At 43.3% G+C, this 22,179-nt stretch overlaps 2 protein-coding genes and 1 non-coding gene across 7 annotated transcripts in view; 1 reads left to right on the top strand and 2 right to left on the bottom strand.

Annotated features, from left to right (window-relative positions):
* Positions 1–245: 245 nt before the first annotated feature.
* Positions 246–364, bottom strand: LOC140703604 (U5 spliceosomal RNA). Its single transcript, XR_012082911.2, has one exon. It is a non-coding gene; the product is annotated as a U5 spliceosomal RNA (small nuclear RNA).
* A 9,718-nt stretch (positions 365–10,082) lies between these two features.
* Positions 10,083–22,179, bottom strand: part of SMYD3 (SET and MYND domain containing 3) — a 506,262-nt gene continuing 494,165 nt past the window's right edge. For all 5 annotated transcript variants that reach the window (XM_020787921.3, XM_072992847.2, XM_072992864.2 and 2 more), the window contains one exon: positions 10,083–10,717. In XM_020787921.3, the coding sequence (XP_020643580.3) occupies positions 10,616–10,717 (102 nt within the window). In that variant the 3' untranslated portion in view covers positions 10,083–10,615. The remainder of the gene's footprint in view (positions 10,718–22,179) is intronic.
* LOC144585865 (uncharacterized) overlaps positions 15,654–22,179 on the top strand; it is a 236,428-nt gene continuing 229,902 nt past the window's right edge. Inside the window, exon 1 of the mRNA XM_078383089.1 lies at positions 15,654–20,274. Within this exon, the coding sequence (XP_078239215.1) occupies positions 16,639–20,274 (3,636 nt within the window). The 5' untranslated portion in view covers positions 15,654–16,638. The remainder of the gene's footprint in view (positions 20,275–22,179) is intronic.

The following is a 22,179-nucleotide window of genomic DNA, read 5'->3' as shown; positions in this document are numbered from 1 at the left end:
CCATTTTTAATTTTACAGGTACGTAGGTAAGTAGGTAAGTAAGTAAGTAAGTATAGGCTGCCCATCTCCCAATAAGAGGATCCAAGGCAGCTCACAATATTAAGCTAATAGAATTTAAAACCATAAGTTAAACATTAAAGACAATTAAGTTATACAGTACACTAATTAAAATACAACTGAATAATTTAAAGCAGGTAAACATTGAAAAGTATCTTAACTTTAAAAGTGGTATTCAGGGACTCACTGGTGGCTGTAAAAAGCCTGCCTGAAAAGATGGGTCTCCAGCTGTCATAAATGTTCCTCTCCATGGAAATCCTTAGTAAAAGGTAAAAGATTTGTATGATATGACCAGAAACCAGAATTTTCCCTTTGCCAAAATGTTTAATTGACCTTGGGCCAGGAAGTTGGAACTGAAGCCACCTGTGATTCAGCAACGGTAAACTTAAAGTGGCAGCTTGGTCAATAGATCACCTCACTCTTTCCCTTCCCTGAGGGCCAGACCCTCCCCAGAGGCCAGATTGGCCAAATTTGGTAATGAGAAACCTTGGCATACAGCAAGAATAGCAAAGTGGAGCTCTTAGGCCATATTTGGCCCTCTAAAGTTGTTTTTGTGGTTCCCAAACTCATCACACAAAATGTTTTCCATAGTGGGGAAAATGTGAATTGTTCTTCGGAACCTTTGGGAACACTGCCTTAGCTTTTAAGTATCAGAGTCTCCATGCAGTGTTTAAGACCAAAAAATAAAAATAAAAGAAAAACCAGTTTTCTTAAACCAGAATTACACCCCAAGTCATTCACACTTGTCCTTTATCTTTAAAAACATTTTTGGTAGTCTGAGTAGCCTTGGATGATCCTGAGGGCACAAAGTTGGCTTCCGGGCCCACTGAAGCACCCCATCCCAATGTATTGGATGTATAGTTGTGTAGAGTGGTCACTTACACATCATAAAAAAGGGGGAGCACGCCTCTCCAAAAATGGGCACCAGTTTGCATAAAATGGATGTGCTGGTTTATGCATACAGATACAAAGTTAGAAGTGATCTTGCCATTTAAACAGAATTTGCAAGTGCATCTTATCCAAATGGAAAAGAGAGTGAATATGAGACCTGTGTGTAGCAGCCACCGATTCTGCTGTCCAGGTATTACTCAATGTGGATGGGCAACTTGAAATCCCCGATCCTCCCCCTTAGGATTCTTCTTTATCTTTGACTAGGCAGCCCTTCAAACTGGAGACACGGTCAAACGAGGATTGTCCTCCAGCTACCCTTCAGATACTGACACTCCCTAGAACAGAACACACGACCACCATAACTATGTGAACTGAATGACATGGGCAGTTCAAAGAGTATGTATCCTGTGTAGCAGTGATCACTTGATTTATGGGTGCCATTTCAAGAACACAGCTTAGGCCTACAAAAAAAAATTATATCAGAACCCAGGTATATTAGTAGGCATACCATACAAGATGGGATCAAGTGTGGTGTAATGGACAGAGTACCAGAACAGGACCCAAGTGATTTGGGTTCAATTCCCTGCTTGGCCATGGAAGCGCATGAGGTGGGGTGGCCATGGCAGACACTTCTCTGAGCATCCTACAAAGACTGAAAACCCTGTTCGGGCTGTTATTCTTCAGAAGCAACCTGACAGCACAGAACACCAACACCATATAACAATAAAGGGTGATGGTGGTGAGCCAGGAAAAAAAAGGAGAGAAACCACTCATGGCAATGCTTAAAATCCTCATTGATTATTCTGTTATGGGAGATGGCAGAAAGGAGATTCATTCATTTATCCAACAAGGTTTTACATCATCATATAATGCTCTACTGGTGAATGTAAGGGAAGATCACATACTGTGCAACCACTATCAAAGGCCATCTCATGTAATGCAAAAATAAAATGTGAAGAATTGTCAGTACTAATCTGAGATAACAGGTATGGAAAGTATGTAGTATTGCTTACCTGCGTTTGGACACCTTTCTTTGTTTCTGTTCAGGTTTTCATTTACTGGGACCATTAAAGCTAGAACATCTTGGGGTGGGGAATCGCCCTATTTTGAACATCAGCAGCATCATTGCTAGCTCGGTCTCAAGTTCTTCCTCTTCACACACACCCTTAAAAGGTCACTTGGTCTCTAGAGACCTACTGTGAAATTGTTAGCTTCAGGAGACTGTGAGCAGCCTAATTACCAAGGCTGACTTCTTCGTTTTCTTTTGGGAGGGAATCCCTAAGGTCCTTATTTTTAAACCTATCATCCCTCTTAGCAGTGAGGGATTGCAGCCTCCCCAATCAGTGCAAACCCAGAAGAAACGGCAGCATTGATTCAATTCTATGAAGAGACACCAACAGTGAAATATTAAAGCTGCAACAAAGATATCCTGATACCTATACAGGTCATTGCTGGGCTTGAGCAGAGATGCAGTTTCTGAATTAGTATCACCACTTGGATGGTCTGTGTGGGTGGGTGAGTGTGTGGGTGGGTGGAGAGAGAGAAAATTGCAAAATGTTTCAAATTTGGTTACACAAATTACCCTAAGTCTGTGCCTTTCCCAGACTTCCGATCGTTTTGGTGAGAATAGAAAATATTTGTCACATTTTTTATCTTTTTTCTTTTAATCTCTTGCTTTAAATAGCATGCACAGCACGAGATGTGGGGACTTTTAAATGTCAACTCCTACCAACTAGACAAAGGTGTTGAAATAATTGCTTAAGTTGTTTAGACAGTACTTTGTCATGTACAGTCAACTATATTTACTTGCTTAAATCACCTTACTTCAATGAACAACAGATATGCTTTTGCACCTTCTAAGCAAACCTTCAGAACTGGAGATTGACAATAATTTTCATTTTATTTGGTCCATGTTGACCATTCTATCTGACATGTCCAGGGTGGTGAAACAGCCATGCTTCTTGGCTGCATTATTTGTTGTTCATCCTTGGAATGAGTGTGGATGTGGATTAGATGTGTTAGTCTACTGCAGCAAAAGCAACAAGACATCATTTCAATTAGCATTACCTTTTGCAGCTTCAGCTCAAAAGGTCTTTTGAGATGCATGTATATTTCTGAGGATTTTGGTTGTTCTTTGCTCTCTTTTGCGAGGTTTCTCACCCTATCCCGCATCCACTATTTTCAGAAGAAATAAAGATGCAGCAGCCACTGAATCATGCTGAGTGTTACAAACATGGATCCTTCACCTGTGTACCAGAGGAGGACACATTAGACTGTGGCAAAGGAAACAACATACATATTACAATATGACACAGAAGTTAGCCTCTTATTAGCTGAGCCTTGTGCCCATATTCTAAGCCAACACTCTCCAATCTTCCAGCAAAGACTGCCCTCATCCATGACTTAATTTTGGATGAGGGGGCTGACCTGGCATGCATTACTGAGACCTGGGTGAGAGGAGAAAGAGGAGTTCCTCTATCTCAGTTATGGCCCCCTGGGTACTTGGTCCAACACCAGGGTCGCCCGGAGGGGCGGGGAGGAGGTGTGGCAATAGTCTATAAGGATTCCTTCCATTTTTCCAGACTCCCTGTCCCCTTGAGAAATGGTCTAGAGGGCCTGTATTGTGTGTTGGACTTGCGAGACAGATTAGGGATTCTGCTGGTGTACCGCCCACCCTGCTGCTTACCAACAGTCTCCCTACCTGAGCTGATGGAGGTGATCTTGGATCTGGTGGTAAGGACTCCCAGACTTTTGGTACTGGGAGACCTCAACCTCCATGCCGAGGCCACTTTATCAGGGGCAGCTCAGGACTTCATGGCCGCCATGACAACCATGGGGCTGTCTCAACATGTCATCGGCCCGACTCATGAGAAAGGTCATACACTTGACCTAGTATTCTCTACGGGACCGCGGGATGGTGGTCCGGATGTGGTGGATTTATCTTTGACTCCGTTGTCATGGTCGGACCATTTCCTGGTAAAATTTAGACTCTCTGCCAGTACTATCCTCTGCAGGGGTGGGGGAACAATTAAAATGATCCACCCCCGGAGACTTATGGATCCTGAAGGATTCCTGAATGCTCTAGGGGAGTTTCCAGCTGATATGGTCGGCGCTCCTGTCGAAGCCCAGGTCACCTTGTGGTACAAGGAGGTGGCCCGGGCGGTCGACACGATCGCACCTAGGTGCCCTCTCCCTGCCCGCAGAGCCTATAAGGCTCCATGGTACACAGAGGAGCTTTTGGCCATGAAACGGTTGGGGAGACGGCTTGAGCGCAGATGGAGGAAATATCGCTGTGACTATGACCGAACACAGCTTAGAGCCCATTATTGGGCCTACTCTGTGGCAATACGGCTGGCGAAACGCCAGTATTTCTCCAGCCGTATCGCTTCCTCGGTGTGTCGTCCAGCAGAGCTATTTCGAGTGGTCTGGGACCTTCTTCAACCTAATGGTTCGGTGGAGGTCCTGGACTCCTCAGTGGCTCGCTGTAACGAATTTGTTACACACTTTGAGGGGAAAATTGCTCAGATTCGCAAAGATTTGGATTCCACTGTTGATGCAAAGCCCATGGTTGTGTCCAGTGCTCCGGACTTATGTCATAATTTATTGGATGAGTTTCAGTTGTTGCGACCTGAGGATGTGGACAGGGTGCTTGGATCGGTTCGTGCCACCACTACACAACTCGACCCTTGCCCATCATGGCTAATAAAGAAATCTGCCAGGGGAGTTTGCACCTGGATCCTGGAGGTCATCAACTCCTCATTAAGAGAGGGAGTGGTCCCTGCCCCATTAAAGGAGGCAGTGATTCACCCACTCCTAAAAAAACCTAATCTGGATCCAGGTCTAGTGAACAACTATCGTCCAATAGCAAACCTCCCTTTTCTGGGCAAGGTGTTGGAACGTGGTGGCTGAGCAACTCCAGGCTCTCCTGGATGAAACGGATTATCTAGATCCATTTCAATCGAGTTTCAGGCCGGGTTATGGGATGGAAACTGCCTTGGTCGCCCTGTTTGACAACCTTTGCCGGGAGAAAGACAGGGGTAATGCATCCCTGTTGAGTCTCCTGGACCTTTCAGCGGCTTTCAACACCATCAACCATGGTGTCCTTCTGGACAGACTGGCTGGGATGGGAATCGGAGGCACTGTTTTACTCCTACCTGGCTGATCGAGTCCAGAAAGTGGTGCTGGGGACAGTAGCTCTGACCCATGGCGGTTGCGTCATGGGGTTCCTCAGGGCTCTATACTGTCCCCCATGCTGTTCAATATCTACATGAAACCGCTGGGCGAGGTCATTAGGAGGTTTGGGCTGAGGAGTAAGCAATATGCTGACGACACCCACCTCTACCTCTCATTCTCTACCAATCCAGGTGTGGCAGTCACTGTTCTGAACTCGTGCCTGGACTCGATAATGGTCTGGATGAGAGTCAATAAACTGAGGCTCAATCCAGACAAGTCTGAAGTGCTGCTGGTAGGTGCCCCGCCAGATAGGTTAAAGGGCCATTTCCCTACCTTAGATCGGATTACACTCCCCCTAAAGGACAGGGTCCGCAGCTTGGGGGTGCTCCTTGACCCCAGTCTGACCTTGGAAGCCCAGGTGGACTCAGTGTCCAGGGGTGCCTTCTTACAGCTGCGGAGAATATATCAACTTCGCCCTTACCTGGATGAGCGGAGCCTGGCAGCAGTCACTCATGCACTGGTAACAACCAGACTGGACTACTGCAATGCGCTATACGTGGGGCAGCCTTTGAAGACGGTCTGACGACTGCAACTGGCACAGAACCGGGCTGCGCGGCTGATAAGTGGTGCCGCCGCATGGACTCATATCACGCCGGTTCTGAAAAATTTACACCGGCTGCCGGTTGCTGCTTGGGCCCAATTCAAAGTGCTTACTTTGACATATAAAGCCCTAAACGGCTTAGGACCTGGTTACCTAAAGGACCGCCTTCTTCCATATGAGCCTGCCCATCCTCTAAGATCAGGCCAGGAGGCCCTTCTGAAGGTGCCATCCCTGAAAGAGGTGAGGGGGATGGCATGTCGAAATAGGGCCTCCTCGGCTGTTGCCCCCCAACTTTGGAATGCCCTCCCTAGAGAGATCCGCCTGGCTCCAACACTCTTGGCTTTTCGGCGCCAGGCAAAGACCTTTCTGTTCAGCCAGCATTTTAATTAAACAATATTCCCTAGCTGGCCATATGAGCAGCAGGATTTATTAATTTTAATGTTTTAAAAATTATTTTAATATATGCTATTTTATATTGTCCTTTAAAATGTTTTTAATGTTTTTAAGTTTTAATGTTGTACGCCCAGAAGCCACTGGCAATGGTGCGGCTAAAAAATATTATAAACAAACAAACAAACAAACAAATAAATCCCTCTGACTTTTGGCTGCCACTGATAACTGTCTGTGATGAATTTCAGGGAAGCTGTCAGATCCCTTGCAACAGAAAATGTGGTTCCTATAAAACCTCTGTGTGAGCAGCAAGAAAAAAGCACTCCTTCAGACAGATCTGTGAGCAAACCAGATGGCTTGCAGTTCTTAATTTGTTCTGTAGACAGAATTACCCTGACTATATATGACACTAATGGTGGATTTTGTTGTAAGTAGCGCATTAAATTGAATTTTCAAAGACTTAGGAAAATGTAGCATATAGATATACGTATGCTTTATTTAGCCCTCTCAAATATAAATAAACTCATACAGAAGACCTTCAGAAGAGCTCTGGTGGACAATGTGTATCATCTACCTGATCTAAAATCCTGTTTCTCAGAATAGACGGCCATATCCCACTCTGAGTTGTGTTGGCCTTCACACTCTTCACTTGTAGAGTGTGAAGGCCAGCACAACCTTACCATATGACATATCCTCATGTATGGTAGCTTGAAGTATCCTGTTCAAACAAGAGTGCCTCATTGAGGCCAGTCTTTGATAAACCAGTTCTCCATAAATTTGGGCATATTTATACATGCATCACAAATAAAATACAAATATTGATATAATGTTTTGTTCCCATCATCTTTGCCAGGTGCTTGAAAATCTTTCCCAAGAGTGGAGAAATTACTTCTTTGGCCAAGAGCTCACAGGACCATATTTCCAGCAGGGCAAACCCTGTATATAATATCTAAGCATAATACAGCTAAATTCCAATTGATTTCCACTGAAAAATTAATCAGATGCTTAAACCCATTGCATAAAAATTCAGTAGTAATATTTTCTTGGGACTAACAGAAAGTGATTTCCCCCCAAAATTTTTGCACACTAGGTTCTTCCACTTGCAGAAGTTTGCACAGTTTAATGTGCCTATGTTTATGTATGCATATGTGTGATCCTCAAGGTTCCCTACCATACTTACACAATGCTTTTGAGGGTTTGCAGGGCCCATTTTGCAGTTGTTTAAGCTACAGTGTAATCCAGCACAGTTTTACAAGATGGTGGTGGGGATTTATGCTACACAAACATTGACTAGGATATTGACTAGTGTATCCAGCATATAAGGCATACATTATCAAATGTTATTGTTGACTCTTTAAAAGCCTGGGTCTAACCCAATCTCTGCTGGATATATTGCGCCCTCGTATGATGCCAACAAACCAAATCCCAACAATCTCTCCTCCTTTTTATGCATTTTAAAGGGAAAAATAGAAATGTACCAGTATATATGTGTGCTTCCTTCATTTCTGCTGCAGTCTAAATACATTTTGCACTCAGATGCCCAGGATCACGACACAAGTGAACATGCCTCATGAATGCAAGTCCTTTCCCTCTCCTTGAACTGATGAATGGTTGTTCCATTTAAAATCTCTCCTTTATTTAAATCTCACCGAGCTGTCAAGCTCTGGCTGTTTTTGTTTTCCAATGCAGTTTGTGACGGGCAAAAAGAACAACAAGAAGAGGAACATCCTGCTGTCTTTGCTGCTCTGCAGCACTCATCCTCCAGAAATTAAATCATCCAGCAAATCACTCTTGGACAAAAGTAAATGTCCGTTTCATTTATTGCTCCTGCTGAGGGAAATACAATAAATGAAATAAACGGTAATCAATGAAAACCAGTACGAAAGACATGCATTTTTGACTATTTCCATATACGCTGCCATTGTTTGCTCTGGGTGTACCCATACAAGAGTCCGACCGATGCTCGAGGCTCCTGTTCATCATTAAATTTACCAATTGATCCCAAGATGGCAAGTAATTAATTGTGTGTATGTTCTTAAATTAATTTCTGAAATAATATCAGGAAGCGGAGAAGAAACAGAAACCACAATGACAAGTGGGAAGAGAGCTAACTGATGCTGGCGGATTTTCCTCATGGCCACACCGGTTCTTCCAGGGTCACCACCAAAGCTCTAGTAACTTACACTAAAGAGTACATATTAATTATATTTAGTATAATTATAACTTCATTCCTTATCTGCTCAAGTATAGTCTCTTCTCTAAATGATTTCTCTTGGATAACATTAGTTGGGAAAGCCAAACAGTGAGCCTTCCCAGATTATTTCACTCCTTCTGTGGCCAACATGACTCAGACTTCTACCTGAAGCAGTTAGAAGGGCACAGATATTTCCCATATAAATGTACTATACTATACTGCGTTGCAACTAGCTGAATCACTTTGAGAGCAAATTGTTCTCCCTCCCTCCCTCCCTCCCTCTCTCCTTCTCTCTCCCCCCCCACACACACACATTGGCATTCATGTACTGTGGCTGTAAATTGTGTCCAGAGTATTCCTTTCCTTGGAAATCTCTTCTCATTACATTGTAATGCATGGCATCACATTATAGACGTGAAGAAGCTGGTTTGAAGTTAATGAAATGACAGCCAATGATACGGAGACAGCAGTAAATCTTTGAGAGAGAATAGTGGGAGACACACACCTTGGGTGAGTCTTTTGAAGCACATACATGGTTTCTGCTTTGCGATAAGTATTTGGCTGCAACACAAGAATGACATGGGCTGTGATGGAGGGTTACCTCACCTGTACATTTCTTGTGTCCCACTCATGAGATACCCTTGCTCTAATGTCTGTTTATGGGCTAAAAGTAAGGCCTAAAGTACTGGCCTAAGTACCTCATCCAGTGGCAGCCACTTGTCCATTAAAGACAGTATTGTTATATAGAAATATAGGAAGCTGCATTAAGCCATGGATTGTTTACTTCAAACTCAAGAAGGATTAGCAAGAATCTTTGCTCAAATTTCTAGGGGCCTGTTGTAGAATGCAGAAGTTCATTGATTCCTAGAAATTTTCCAATTACAGAAGGCATGATGAACGTCTGGGGATTACTGCTTGCATATGGTATCAATTAGTTACCTGTTTCCCAAAATTACTGTACATGAAATCAGTTTCTTAGGTAAAAGAACAAGGCTCAACATCTGTGTTTGAAAGACAAAAGAATTAGACCATTGGCTCTATCCTGTGTGTGTTTCTTTGGAAGGAAGCCCCATTACATCCAATTGGGCTTACCCTTTTATAAGCATGTTTGGGACTGAAGCTTCTGAGGACTGATCTTGTTTAGTGGGAGAACTACCTCCTCTTTTCTGTATTCCATAAAAGCCATAATATACTAATCTCGCTCACACACTACTAAATCTGATGACCAGGAAGCCCAATCAATGTTCATCTTTATAAAATTGGATTGAAATTGCATCTGCACAGTTCGTGATTAACAAATAAATCATAGGCAAAACAAAATAGGAAAAAGATGTAAATACAGAGAAATATTCCACATCTGGAAATAATGTGGGGAGAACAGAGCAAGGTAAGTGAAGTTAGTTTTTAAAACTGAGTTCAGGTGCTTAGGAAATGTTGGAAACTCAGGACGTTGCCTTATATGGAGTCAGACTTCTGGCTTTTCTACCCAGTGTGGTGTCAATACTGAATGCCAGTGGCTTACCAGGGTTTTAGGCAAGATCCTGTTCCTACCCTGACATTCCAAAGCAGTTTTCGTTTGCATACTAGCCGAGCTTGAGGCTGATTAGCATCTGAAATTTGCTAAAGATCAGGTGTGTTCAGGGCACCCAACAGTAGGATAGTACTTCTGGCATTCAGAAGAATATGGATGTATGCTTTTAAATTTATGCCCATTTTATCAAAAGGATTATGGTAATGTAACTTAAGAACGATGGTCAGTGAAGATACTTACAGATATTTGCATATTATATTATTTTAATAGTAAATTGTACCCTCAGAAACAACTGTTCACACTTTTTGAAAGCTTATTTGCACTACAGGGAAGATATATTTGCTGGAATTTCAACAAATGAGGAACATTATTTCATTAATAAACAGAAGCAACAATATGGGGCAAAATCTTGTTGCTTAATGTAGTAATCTCACTAGAGCAGTCCTACTGAATCAATGGGGATTTGGTGAGTCAGCTCTTTCATACATTCCATTGATTCATATGGGCCTAATGGCAACTTCCTTTAGAACAGGCCCACTTGAATCACTTGACTTTTCACAGGGGTTGGCCCACTAAATCCCCATTGATTCAGTGGGCTTGCTCTAGTATGATTTTACTACACTAAGCAAAAGGATTTTGGCCATTGTGTTTATACAAGAGAACATCTGGAACGTTTTCTTAGCTCATCCGTCAGATATGTTTAGCATATAAGAAAATGTCCCTGCAATATACAGGGAGACACTCTCTTCACCTGGAGAGCAGAGTTTGCAAGCCTTCTTCATTCCGACAGCAGGCCAGCCTCACAGTCTTCCTTCAGCATCATCAAGTCGTGGACTAGGCTGTGTTCTGTTCCATGGGTCACTTTCATAATATCATAAGCCTTAAGTCAAAATGAAAAGAAAGACAAACCATCCATCATTTTTAGACCAGAGCTTTGAATCAGTTATTTACAAATAATTAGTTACTAGTTACTTAGCAATTAATGTCTTTTTCCTATTGGAAAGCTAATTTACCTTAAACATCATCAAGGAATGATTTAACTTCTTTATTGATGTAACAATAACTTTTAATTTTTATTACAATTACAAGATTATGATCTCACTATATGATGGAGGAGGAATGCCACAGGACGAGGCAATAATTCTATTAAAATACAAAAACACTAAAAATCCCAAAAATCCATAAAAATATGTAAAAAGCTGTTTAACGGAAGGCAAAAGGCAAATGCCCCCCTTCTTCTAAAATCCACTACAGCTGCTGCCACCTTACAGTCTGCTGGCTGTGCTGTAAGGTGGACTGGGATATGTGTTTGACACTACAAGTTGGCAGCTTGTGGCATTCAGGTTTTTCTAACAGATAAGTAAAAAGTTACTATTTTATAGTTAATTTTGAGAAACAATAGAAGATTATTTTTAATCATTGTAATTAATATTTTTATTTTATTTATTTAAACAATTTTTATCCTGCTTTTCTCCTTAAAAAGAAGCCAATTAATGTTAATTAATTACTGGTCAGAGAACTATAGCTGTAAGTAATTACTCTTTAGAAGTAATATTCTACATTGTGCTCTCAACTGTGCTGGACAATATGCATTATTTTGTTTTGTTTTGTTTTATTATGCCCGTGCCGCTTCAGCTTTCATCCTTGAACCTGTACCAGTTGAAATCATTGAATCATAGAGAATAATAAAATAATGGACTTGGAATGGATCTGTGAAGCCATCGAGTCCCAACCCCTGTTCAATGCAAGAATCCAAATCAAAGCAGATCTGAGAGATGGTTGTCGAATTTTCTCTTGAATGCCTCTTATATTGGAGTGTTCACCACCTCTTGGTTCCACTATCCCACTGTTCTAACAGTCAGGAAGTTTTTCCTGATATTTAAATGAAATGTGGTTTCCCATAACATGAACCCATTATTATGTGTCCTGAACTCTGGTCAAGACCAGATCCTGATCAAGACCAGATCCTGCCTCTCCTCTGTATGACAATCTTTCAAGTATTTGAAGAGTGTTATCATTGCTCCCCTCAGTCTTCTTTACTCATAGCTAAACATACCCAATTCTTTCACTCTTTTCTCATGGGACTTGGTTTCCACTCATCATCCTTGCTTCCTTCAAAGTTTTAGTCTTACTCTTCAAGCCATATGGCTTGTGTGTATATTGCCTAAAAAAGCCATTTCCCAAAATTTGTCCACAGGAATTGTCTGGTGTGTTTGTATGTTAATAATTGCAAGTTACTATAATTCATATGCATAGCACCTACACTGTGTATATTACATATATTAAAATAATAAATTCAGGATCTTGAGGGGAATGGGCCTCCTTGCCCCCTTGCCCATGACATTTTCTCCCCATATCAATCTCCTTGGAAGATAAGTCAGGAGTCTGGTTCCTGGCTGTGACAGAGCATGAAGCTGATGCCAACAATATGCCCCATAGCTACAGACAATTGCTGGGCAACCCAAGAACAGCAGGAGTGCAACCTGAAATGCTTCATCTTTGGGATGTAAACATTGAATTTCTGTGCAGATCTGATTGCTGAAGTACACATGACAAAGAAGATTCCATTCCTGGAGGGCAAGCGCTGTAAGAACAGAAAGACGTGTTTTCCCGAAAACTTGTTTTAACCCTCATATATCTTACCATTTGTGAAACTGAGTGGTCAATGGGCACAAAGCAGAACCTTTTCTGTAATGGTGCACCTAGAGCGTGATTTGCTGCTACCTGAGGCTTGCCTCTTCATTTCAGTGGTAGCCAGACATTTCTGTACAATGTATGCTTTGGGGTATCCGTGTTGTTTATGCAGAAAACACATGTGCAATGATTAGGAAAAATATTACAATGATAATGACAGCACTTGATGTCAGTGGAAGTTAATAAGCGGCTCTGCAGAGGCAACGCCTCTCCCATCATCTCAGGAATTGCTTTTAATAGGAACATACAAATAGCAAAGCCACAGCATTTCTTGCTCAAGAATTGAATGCCATTAGATAATTGGTACGAATGTGCCTTCGAATGCAAATAAAAGCCTAATACATTCATTTGCATCTGATTTGCATTGAGACTGGGCAGGGTACCTAGCATTAGAGACACATGTAACAGTATGCAAATATGTCAGTGCACTACTAAGTCATGATGAAAGGAAGAAGTCAACTCCATCGTGCTGCTGGACTACAAAGCGAAGGGCAGGGTCTTGGGGAAATCATTTCCGTTTCTCCTTTGTCCCTTGATTAAAACGAATGCCTGTTAGAGACAGCAAAGGAAGGACAAATGCCTAGGAAGCGCAACTCATTTTTTAAAAATTTCATCATGCATGCTGTTAATAACGCACAGGGCAAGCTGGAAAGAACCAGTTCAAATGAAGCACAGACAGAAAGAATTACGCATCACTCTGGAGCAGAAGGGATTAATGTTTATGTTCCTTTGTGTTTTTCCCAGGAGGGGACTGATGTAGATTGAGAATATGCCAAGAGACAAGTTTCCTAGTTTTAACCAGAAGACTTCACATACTACACTGGCTTGCATTCACTTAGAAAGAGACTTCATGCACTATATGCTATGCTCTTTGTAAGCATGAATTCTTGTTTGATTTACCAGTTTTCTTTGTAAGGCTAGTTGCCTCATTTTTGTCATGTGATACAAGACTTTTAGGCTAGGAGCCTTCCTGGTTTGCTAGTTTTCATTGTGAGTTTTGTAGTGAGGTTGTATTATTAGCCGCCTAGAGTGGTTGAATAAGACCAGATAGGCGGGATAGAAATCAAATAAATAAATAAAATATTGGCTTCCATTGCTTTCTATGGGAGTATATTTAAACATGGAGTTCATTTTGGGACCCCCCTAAATAATATTTTGCAATAACAAAGAGACACTGAAATAAAAGAGGTTTCCTTTATATGTAAACATTATTGAGATAGATATTTGGCTCATTTTGTTTTCCTCTCATTATGTGTTACCCTGAGGCTTCTGTGAATGGCAGGACAGAAAGATGTTGATTAAAGGATATAAATAAAACTACTGGCATCACCTTCTGAAACAGGCCTTCAGTAAATTAATGGTGCCCTAGAGTCCCATTCCCAGGACAGAGTGACTGATGGTGTTGAAAGCTTCTGAGATACCCAGCACAACCTACAGGGAAGAATTCCCCCTTTTCAGAATGCCTTAGTAGAGGTCGTCCATAAAAGCCACAGAGACTGACTCAAATCTGGCCCAGAACCAGACTGAAACGGATCGATATAATCTGTTTCACACAGAAATCTCTGGAATTGCAGGCCACAACATACTCATGATGATTAGTATGCGCCTGTTAAATAAAACCAAGGCAATATGAAGAAGCACTTTTCAAAAAAAATCTCACTCAATTATTAGCAGTTATTGAAGGATATAGTTCTGTTATGAACTATTATACACACTCAAACGGCTTTCTCCAAAAGTCCTGTTAGAAATGTACTGAAAATCAGCTGAGATAAAATTAATTGTAATCCCCCATAGCCTTTGACAAATTCCCTTCAGAGGTGTAATCTGCAGTCTGCAATTTGAGTGAGATATTTGTTAGCAGAAATAAGAATACAACTGCTACAAAAAGGGAAAGTGTATGTTTTCTTGGTGATAGAGACCATGAGGATAGAAAGGCAGTGGAAGACACATGGTCACAAGGACACGATTCCATAGACTTCCAAAGTGTTTGTCATCCAGTTCTCAATGTGGATGATCTCTAGGCATGTTTAGGCTTTGGAGCAGGGGACCTCGGAACCGACTGGGATTGTGAATGGGTGGTATCATGTGGGAGATGACAAGGTTCCTTTAGCTCACATGCCCCCCGAACTGGAGAGTGATGTTTATGCCTTGGAATTGCAGAGTGGCATTTGCATTTTGGGTCTGGTGATCTCAAAGCTGACTGTGTAGAAGTAAGGTCAGTGCGGTGGGAAGAAGCTACACTTGTCCTTAGTTTTGGAGGCTTTGTAGGTCTATAGCTTCCAATGATATGTCAGAGATTTGGGGAGATAAAGACTCAGAATGAATTGCCTCCATAAGGGCCTGTTTCAACAGGGATTTGCAGATGGTACAGGAGTAGTCTGGCTAGTAGCTGTATTGACTGCTTTTAGCGATGTCCCCAAAGATTGGGCTTTAGAAATGATTGTCTGTTTTTCAAGGTTACTCTGTTAAAGTTTTCACAAAATTGGCAATTTTGAGCCTGGTACCTCTCACCAAAGCAACAGAGGCACTTAGAGTGTCTATGTGTGAGTGGGATCTTGTTTGAACAGACTGTGCACTTCTTGAATGGGCCTACAGAGGCCATAAAAAAACAGGAATGCTGCAGAATGATGAACAATGGCTTAACAAATGGTGTTGGTTTTTTTTTAGATAGACAAAACTCAGAGAAGGAACAAAGAAGAAGGGATTGATGAATAAAGGTAAGGAAACGGGAGGCAAGAACTGTATACAAATGTGAGGGGAAACAGAAGCTCTGAGTATGTTCCCAAGGTGCTACCTCAGTGGCAGCTAAAAATGAACCGAGGATTAACTACAGGGTGGGGAACATGCGCAGAACAGAGAGTGAGGACTAACAAACTCTTTTAGGCTCTAGAATGTTCTGAAGGTCTCTGTGTGGGCACAGAGGAAACCCAAATGTGTGATTCACAGAAACCTCTACAGTTGTGTCTTAGGGGTTTTTTAAACAGTTATATTAAGGTTTTGAAATTAACAATTTCACTATTGCCAGCTACTCTGAGCACTGTTTTGGATAGAAAGTCGCTCTCTGAGTCACATAATATTTTCACAACTAGTAGAAATTTTTATCTTGAATCTGCTTGCAAATAAGTTACTGTTACATAACAGCACTGATGTTACCTGTCTGTCATGGGTTTGGAGGGAAAGTTCCATCCTATGGGGAGTGGAAGGCGGGACATCAGGAGGAGGGGCTGTACTGTATAAATATGTGATGCCTGTGTGGTGAAGGGAGATGCTGAGACAGACTGTGAGACACTGGGTTGGGACGAAGCAGCAGCTGGGGAAGAAGAAGCTGTTGTGGGAGTCTGGGTGTCTGACAGGGTACTACTGTGTGTCAGAGTACCAGCCTGAAAGGTTCAGGGGTCTGCTGGTTAGCCAGAACTGATGGGTTCAGGGTCTGTGCTTTAAGTTAAAGGTTCTAGGTGAACCAAACTGTATGCTTGTGTGTGTGAGAATAAGCCACGTTACTTTATTTTATTCACCTGATTGTTTTATTTACCCTGTTTGTATTTAAAATAAACCTTATTCTTTTATTGTTTAAAAATCCATCCCTGGTCTGTGTGACTTATTATAGGGAATGGTTGGTGGCAGCTTAGTAACTGTGTGATAGATCCCAGTAGGTCTGGGTTTGTCACATTGATTGGTGTCCAGCGGGTGGGATACGACTGGTCCAGTTGTCCAGCGGTCCAGCAAAGCCTTGGCAGGTGTGCCCAGAGCAAGGGGGGTCTAGTCAGGGACAGTCTGAGGCGCGTAGGTAATCTTCTAGGTGTACCTCACGGGGAGGTGCGCTAGTAGAAGAACGTGCCAACTGGGGAGACTTAGATTAAGGTGCTCTGAGGCAGCCTAGTTTTGGCGGGAAAAAGCTGAGGAAAAACTGCGTAGCAACAGCGAGCTAGCTTGCCAGCTGAGAGGCCCAGCAGAGGGGGGTAGGCTCTGACTCGATACTGTTGCAAGTTTAGTGCTGAAGAACAGCAGCAATCTCTAGGGAGAGCTGGTTCTGAGGCAAAAAGGAAAAAAGTGGTCGTTTTATTCTGAGGCTTGACTTTTTAAAGCAGCCTGTTCTGAGGGGGGGGTATGCCCTTGACTCGAAGCCAAGTAGCAGACATGAGTGAAGTGAAAGACCCCCAGATTGACCAAGGTTCTGAGGATGAATTTGGCTCAGTGCAAGGTGACAGCACAGGAGAGCAAGACCCAGAACTCAGAAAAATACTCATAGCCCAACAGCATGAACTGAGGGTGAGGGAAATGGAGGAAAGGGAAAGAGAGAAACAGCGGCAATTTGAATTAGAGAGAGAGAGAGAAAGAATGGAAATGGAGAGGGAGAGAGAGAGAATTGCTCTGGAAAAAGAAAGAATGGCGTTTGAATTAAGAAAACTGGAAATGATGAACCAGAACAATAATAATAATAGGGATTCTGAGGGAGGCCAACTGTCTAAGGCTGACCTGAAGAAATTCCCTGTGTACCACAAGGGAGATTGTCCTGAGGTGTTCTTTTCCTTAGTGGAAAGAGCGTTTGTGGACTTCTCAGTGAGGGAAACTGAGAAGATGACCATCATGCGATCTTTAATCAGTGGTAGCCTGGCTGAGGTTTATGCCGAGATGCCTGAGGAACTGATGAAAGATTTTGCAGAGTTCAAAAAACTGGTGTTTGCAAGACATGGGATAAATGCAGAGCAGCTGAGACAAAGATTCAGGTCCCTTACCAAGAAGCCAGAACAGACTTTTACCCAAGTGGGGGCCCAATTGGTGAGGCTGCTTGAGAAATGGCTATCGCAGGAGGGGACAGAGACCTATGAACAGCTTAAAGACTTGATAGCCCTGGAACAGTTCTATTCAGTTCTGCATGGGGAATTGAAATTCCAGGTGAGGGAAAGGAAACCGAAATCTGTGGCAGCAGCCGCAGAAATCGCGGATTTTATCTCCCAAATAAGAAAGCCCTTGGGTGAGGGGAAATCTGTAGGTAAACCCAAAGAAACCTACAGCAAGTACTCTCAGGGACCAGGGAAAAGCCAGCAAGGGGGAGGGGCCCATGGTGAAGGGAAGCCCTCAGGCATGAAACCAAGCCCTCAGAATTTGGAGGGAAAACCGAAACAAGAGGAGAGAGAATCCAAATACACTAGAAAATGCTATTTCTGTCAGGGAAAGGGTCATCTGATCTCAGAGTGTGAGAAATTGAAGCAGCTAAAAGGGATGGTGCCTCAGAATTCTAGTGGGACCAAGCCAAAAGCTGTGTTCTGTGTCCAGAAAGAGCAAGGCTCAGTGTCACAGAGGGAGCCTGTTGCCATGGCTACTCAGTCTGGAACAGCTACCTATGCTGATCAGGCTGAGGAAAATGGTCCTCTTGTGGAGGTAAAGCGCTGCTTGCTGATAAAAACAGGTTCTCAGTTGTTTGAGACAGCAGGGGTGGACGTAGGAGTACTTGACCGTCAGTATAGGGGGCTGCGGGACACTTGTTCCCAGGTAACCCTGTGCCATCCAGATATTATTCCTAGGGAGTTTATAATCCCAAATGAGAGCATGAAGGTGGCAGGGATTGAGGGGCAGATAATCTCTCTGCCAGTAGCAGAGGTACCTGTCAACTTTCAAGGCTGGAGGGGAGATTGGCGGATAGCGATTTCATCGACTCTGCCAGCAGCCGTGCTCGTGGGAAATGACCTGGCTGAACATGTGAAACGGGTGCTAGTGATTACACGCTCACAAGCCACCACAGGGACAGTTCAGGGGGGTAATGATGAGCCAGAGACGGAAGCAGGTGGGGGAAGTTCAGAAGCTGTGGTGGAAACCTTAACCACAGACAGCAGATTTGGACAGGAGCAAAAGGCAGACGCCACTCTCCAAAAGTGTTTTGAACAGGTGACTGACGCCCAGCTAACACCTGAGACCCCAGTGAGATTTCTGGAGGAAAAGGGGATTTTATATAGAGAAACCCTGAGGAATATCTCAAAAGGGGGAGATGGGATCAGAAGTCAGCTGGTGGTACCTGAAAAGTATCGCCCCATGATCTTACAAAGGGGTCACTCTGACATGTTTGCTGCACACTTAAGGGTGAAAGGGCCCCTTGATTTGATCAAACAAATTTGGGAGCAGATCACCCAGGATGACCCACAAGACGTTGTGACATACATAGACACCTTGATGAATGACCTAAAGAGAAATCTAGAGCTGGCAGCAGAAAACCTGCAAGCTCAGAAGGTCAGACAGAAAACATGGTATGACCACAAAGCTAGAGAGAGGCACTTTGACCCAGGGGAGGAAGTGCTGTGGCTTAGGCCCTGCAGAGAGAACAAACTGCAGCTCAAATGGGCAGGACCATGTAGGGTCATTTCCAAGATGTCAGACCTGAACTACCTAATAGAGCAGGAGGAGAACCAAGCAAGGAGGGTGGTTCATGTGAATGCCCTAAAACCCTACTACAGAGGGGAACAGAGGGTTTTATTCGCGATAAAAGCAGCTGAGAGTGAGGAAGCGGAATTACCCTTCTGGGAGGGTAGAGGGGAAGTAAAATACAACCCAGAGGAGGTAAAGATCAGTCCTGCACTCACCCAAGACCAGCAGCAAGAACTGAAAATGCTGCTTAGTAAATATCAACAGGTGTTTTCCAATAAGCCGGGGATAGTGAAGGGAGTGATGCATCGGATCCACACAGGGGATGCACCCCCGCAGGCAGTATCCCCATACCGAGTAACGGGACCCTATAGGGACAAGGTGCGGAAGGAGCTGGACGAAATGCTGAGGGAAAACATAATCGTCCCCTCTTCTAGTCCTTGGTCCTCTCCGATAGTCCTTGTGGACAAGCCTGATGGGAGCATTAGGTTTTGTGTTGATTACAGGAAATTAAACCGTGTAACCACTCCTGATGCCTACCCAATGCCCAGGCTAGACAACCTGATTGAAACCATAGGGGGTTGTCGGTTCATCTCATCATTGGACCTGGTAAAGGGATATTGGCAATTAAGAATTGATCCCAGGGATCAAGAAAAAACTGCCTTTTGCAGCCCTTTTGGTCTCTATGAGTTTCGAGTCCTGAGCTTTGGTCTCAGAAATGCACCAGCCACATTCCAAAGGCTGATGGACCAGACCTTGGCAGGGCTCAGTGACTTTACAGTGGCCTACATTGACGACATAGGGATCTTCAGTAATACCTGGGAAGATCACCTGATACACCTGGAGTTAGTGCTGCAGAGGTTAAGTGCAGCAGGGCTAACAGTAAAGGCCAGCAAGTGTCAGCTGGGTAGCCCAGAAATAAAATACTTGGGTCACATGGTAGGGGGAGGAATGATAAAACCCCTGGAGGCCAAAATAGAAGCTGTTCGTGATTGGCCTAGACCCAACACCAAGAAAAAAGTCAAATCATTTCTTGGGTTGGTGGGCTACTACAGAAAGTTCATCCCGAGGTTTAGCGAGATTGCGGCTCCGCTGACCGATCTGACGAGGAAGAAGGCTGATGACCGCATCCCGTGGACCAGCGACTGTGAGGCGGCGTTCCAGAGGTTGAAGGAGGCGTTAATCAACTATCCTGTGCTGCGTGCTCCAGACTTCGACCGGGAGTTTATCATCTACACCGATGCGTCTAACAGCGGGGTAGGAGCAGTTCTGTGCCAGGAGGATGAGAATGGTGACCAACATCCAGTGTCCTACCTGAGTAGGAAACTTCAAAAAGGTGAGAGACATTTGGCAACCGTGGAGAAGGAGTGTTTGGCCATAGTCTACGCGATCCAGAAGGCCAAGCCTTACATCTGGGGAAGACATTTTATTCTGTGTACTGACCATTCACCATTGCAATGGTTAAAGACAATGAAAACCCACAATAGCAAACTTATGAGGTGGGCTTTGAACTTACAGGACTATGACTTTGAAGTGAAGGTGGTCAGAGGGTCAGTGAACTGTGTTGCTGACGCCTTATCAAGAAGACCTGAAGACTGAAGACGGCGAAAGAACATGGACTATATGTATATAATGAAAACAAAAAGTTAAAATGTACCTGGTTTTAAATTGGTTTGTATTAATAAAGGTAAATTGATGTAATGTATATGGTAAATGTTTAAATGCCTATTTGAAATGTTTAACTTAGAATGTAAGTAAGTATAATATGGTAGGTATAATTGGTGTTGTGTGTTTTATACAGGTTGTTTTTTTGGGAAAAAGCACCTTAGCTTTCCCCCTACAAAACAACTTATAAAGAGGGGAGGTGTTACATAACAGCACTGATGTTACCTGTCTGTCATGGGTTTGGAGGGAAAGTTCCATCCTATGGGGAGTGGAAGGCGGGACATCAGGAGGAGGGGCTGTACTGTATAAATATGTGATGCCTGTGTGGTGAAGGGAGATGCTGAGACAGACTGTGAGACACTGGGTTGGGACGAAGCAGCAGCTGGGGAAGAAGAAGCTGTTGTGGGAGTCTGGGTGTCTGACAGGGTACTACTGTGTGTCAGAGTACCAGCCTGAAAGGTTCAGGGGTCTGCTGGTTAGCCAGAACTGATGGGTTCAGGGTCTGTGCTTTAAGTTAAAGGTTCTAGGTGAACCAAACTGTATGCTTGTGTGTGTGAGAATAAGCCACGTTACTTTATTTTATTCACCTGATTGTTTTATTTACCCTGTTTGTATTTAAAATAAACCTTATTCTTTTATTGTTTAAAAATCCATCCCTGGTCTGTGTGACTTATTATAGGGAATGGTTGGTGGCAGCTTAGTAACTGTGTGATAGATCCCAGTAGGTCTGGGTTTGTCACAGTTACATTATGAAGTCTGGTTAGGTATTTCAATAATATAACTGGCTCTGTTCTTCATATCCTCCTAAAATCCATAACTGTTCTTATTTTAATTAGAATTCCTCTTGCAATAGTGGGAATACAAAATGCAGTACTTCCATTGATGCCTTTCATTCACAATGACTTTTCTAAAAACTTCTGGATTAAAAATCTGTCAGAATTCACTGTGCATAGTTCCAGCCTTTATAGTGTTTAGTCGTTTAGTTGTGTCCGACTCTTCGTGACCCCATGGACCAGAGCACGCCAGGCCCTCCTGTCTTCTACTGCCTCCCGGAGTTGTGTCAGGTTCATGTTGGTTGCTTCGCAGACACTGTCCAGCCATCTCATCCTCGGTCGTCCCCTTCTCCTCTTGCCATCACACCTTCCTAACATCAAGGTTTTTTCCAAGGACTCTTTTCTTCTCATGAGATGGCCAAAGTACTGGAGCCTCAGCTTCAGGATCTGTCCTTCCAGTGAGCACTCAGGGTTGATTTCCTTTAGAACTGATAGGTTTGTTCTCCTTGCAGTCCAGGGGATTCTCAAGAGCCTCCTCCAGCACCACAATTCAAAGGCATCAATTCTTCGGTGGTCAGCTTTCTTTATGGTCCAGCTCTCACTTCCATACATCACGACAGGAAAAACCATAGCTTTGACTATTCGGACTTTTGTTGGCAAGGTGATGTCTCTGCTTTTCAAGATGCTGTCAAGATTTGTCATCGCTTTCCTCCCAAGAAGAAGGCGTCTTTTAATTTCAGGGCTGCTGTCTCCATCTGCAGTGATCATGGAGCCCAGGAAGATAAAATTTGACACTGCCTCCATATCTTCCCCTTCTATTTCCCAGGAGGTGATGGGACCAGTGGCCATGATC

This window comes from Pogona vitticeps, chromosome 1 (genome assembly GCF_051106095.1).
Source record: "Pogona vitticeps strain Pit_001003342236 chromosome 1, PviZW2.1, whole genome shotgun sequence".
Taxonomy (NCBI): Eukaryota; Metazoa; Chordata; class Lepidosauria; order Squamata; family Agamidae; genus Pogona; species Pogona vitticeps.
Note: the sequence above shows the minus strand (reverse complement) of the source record. Positions and strands in the feature narration are given on the sequence as shown.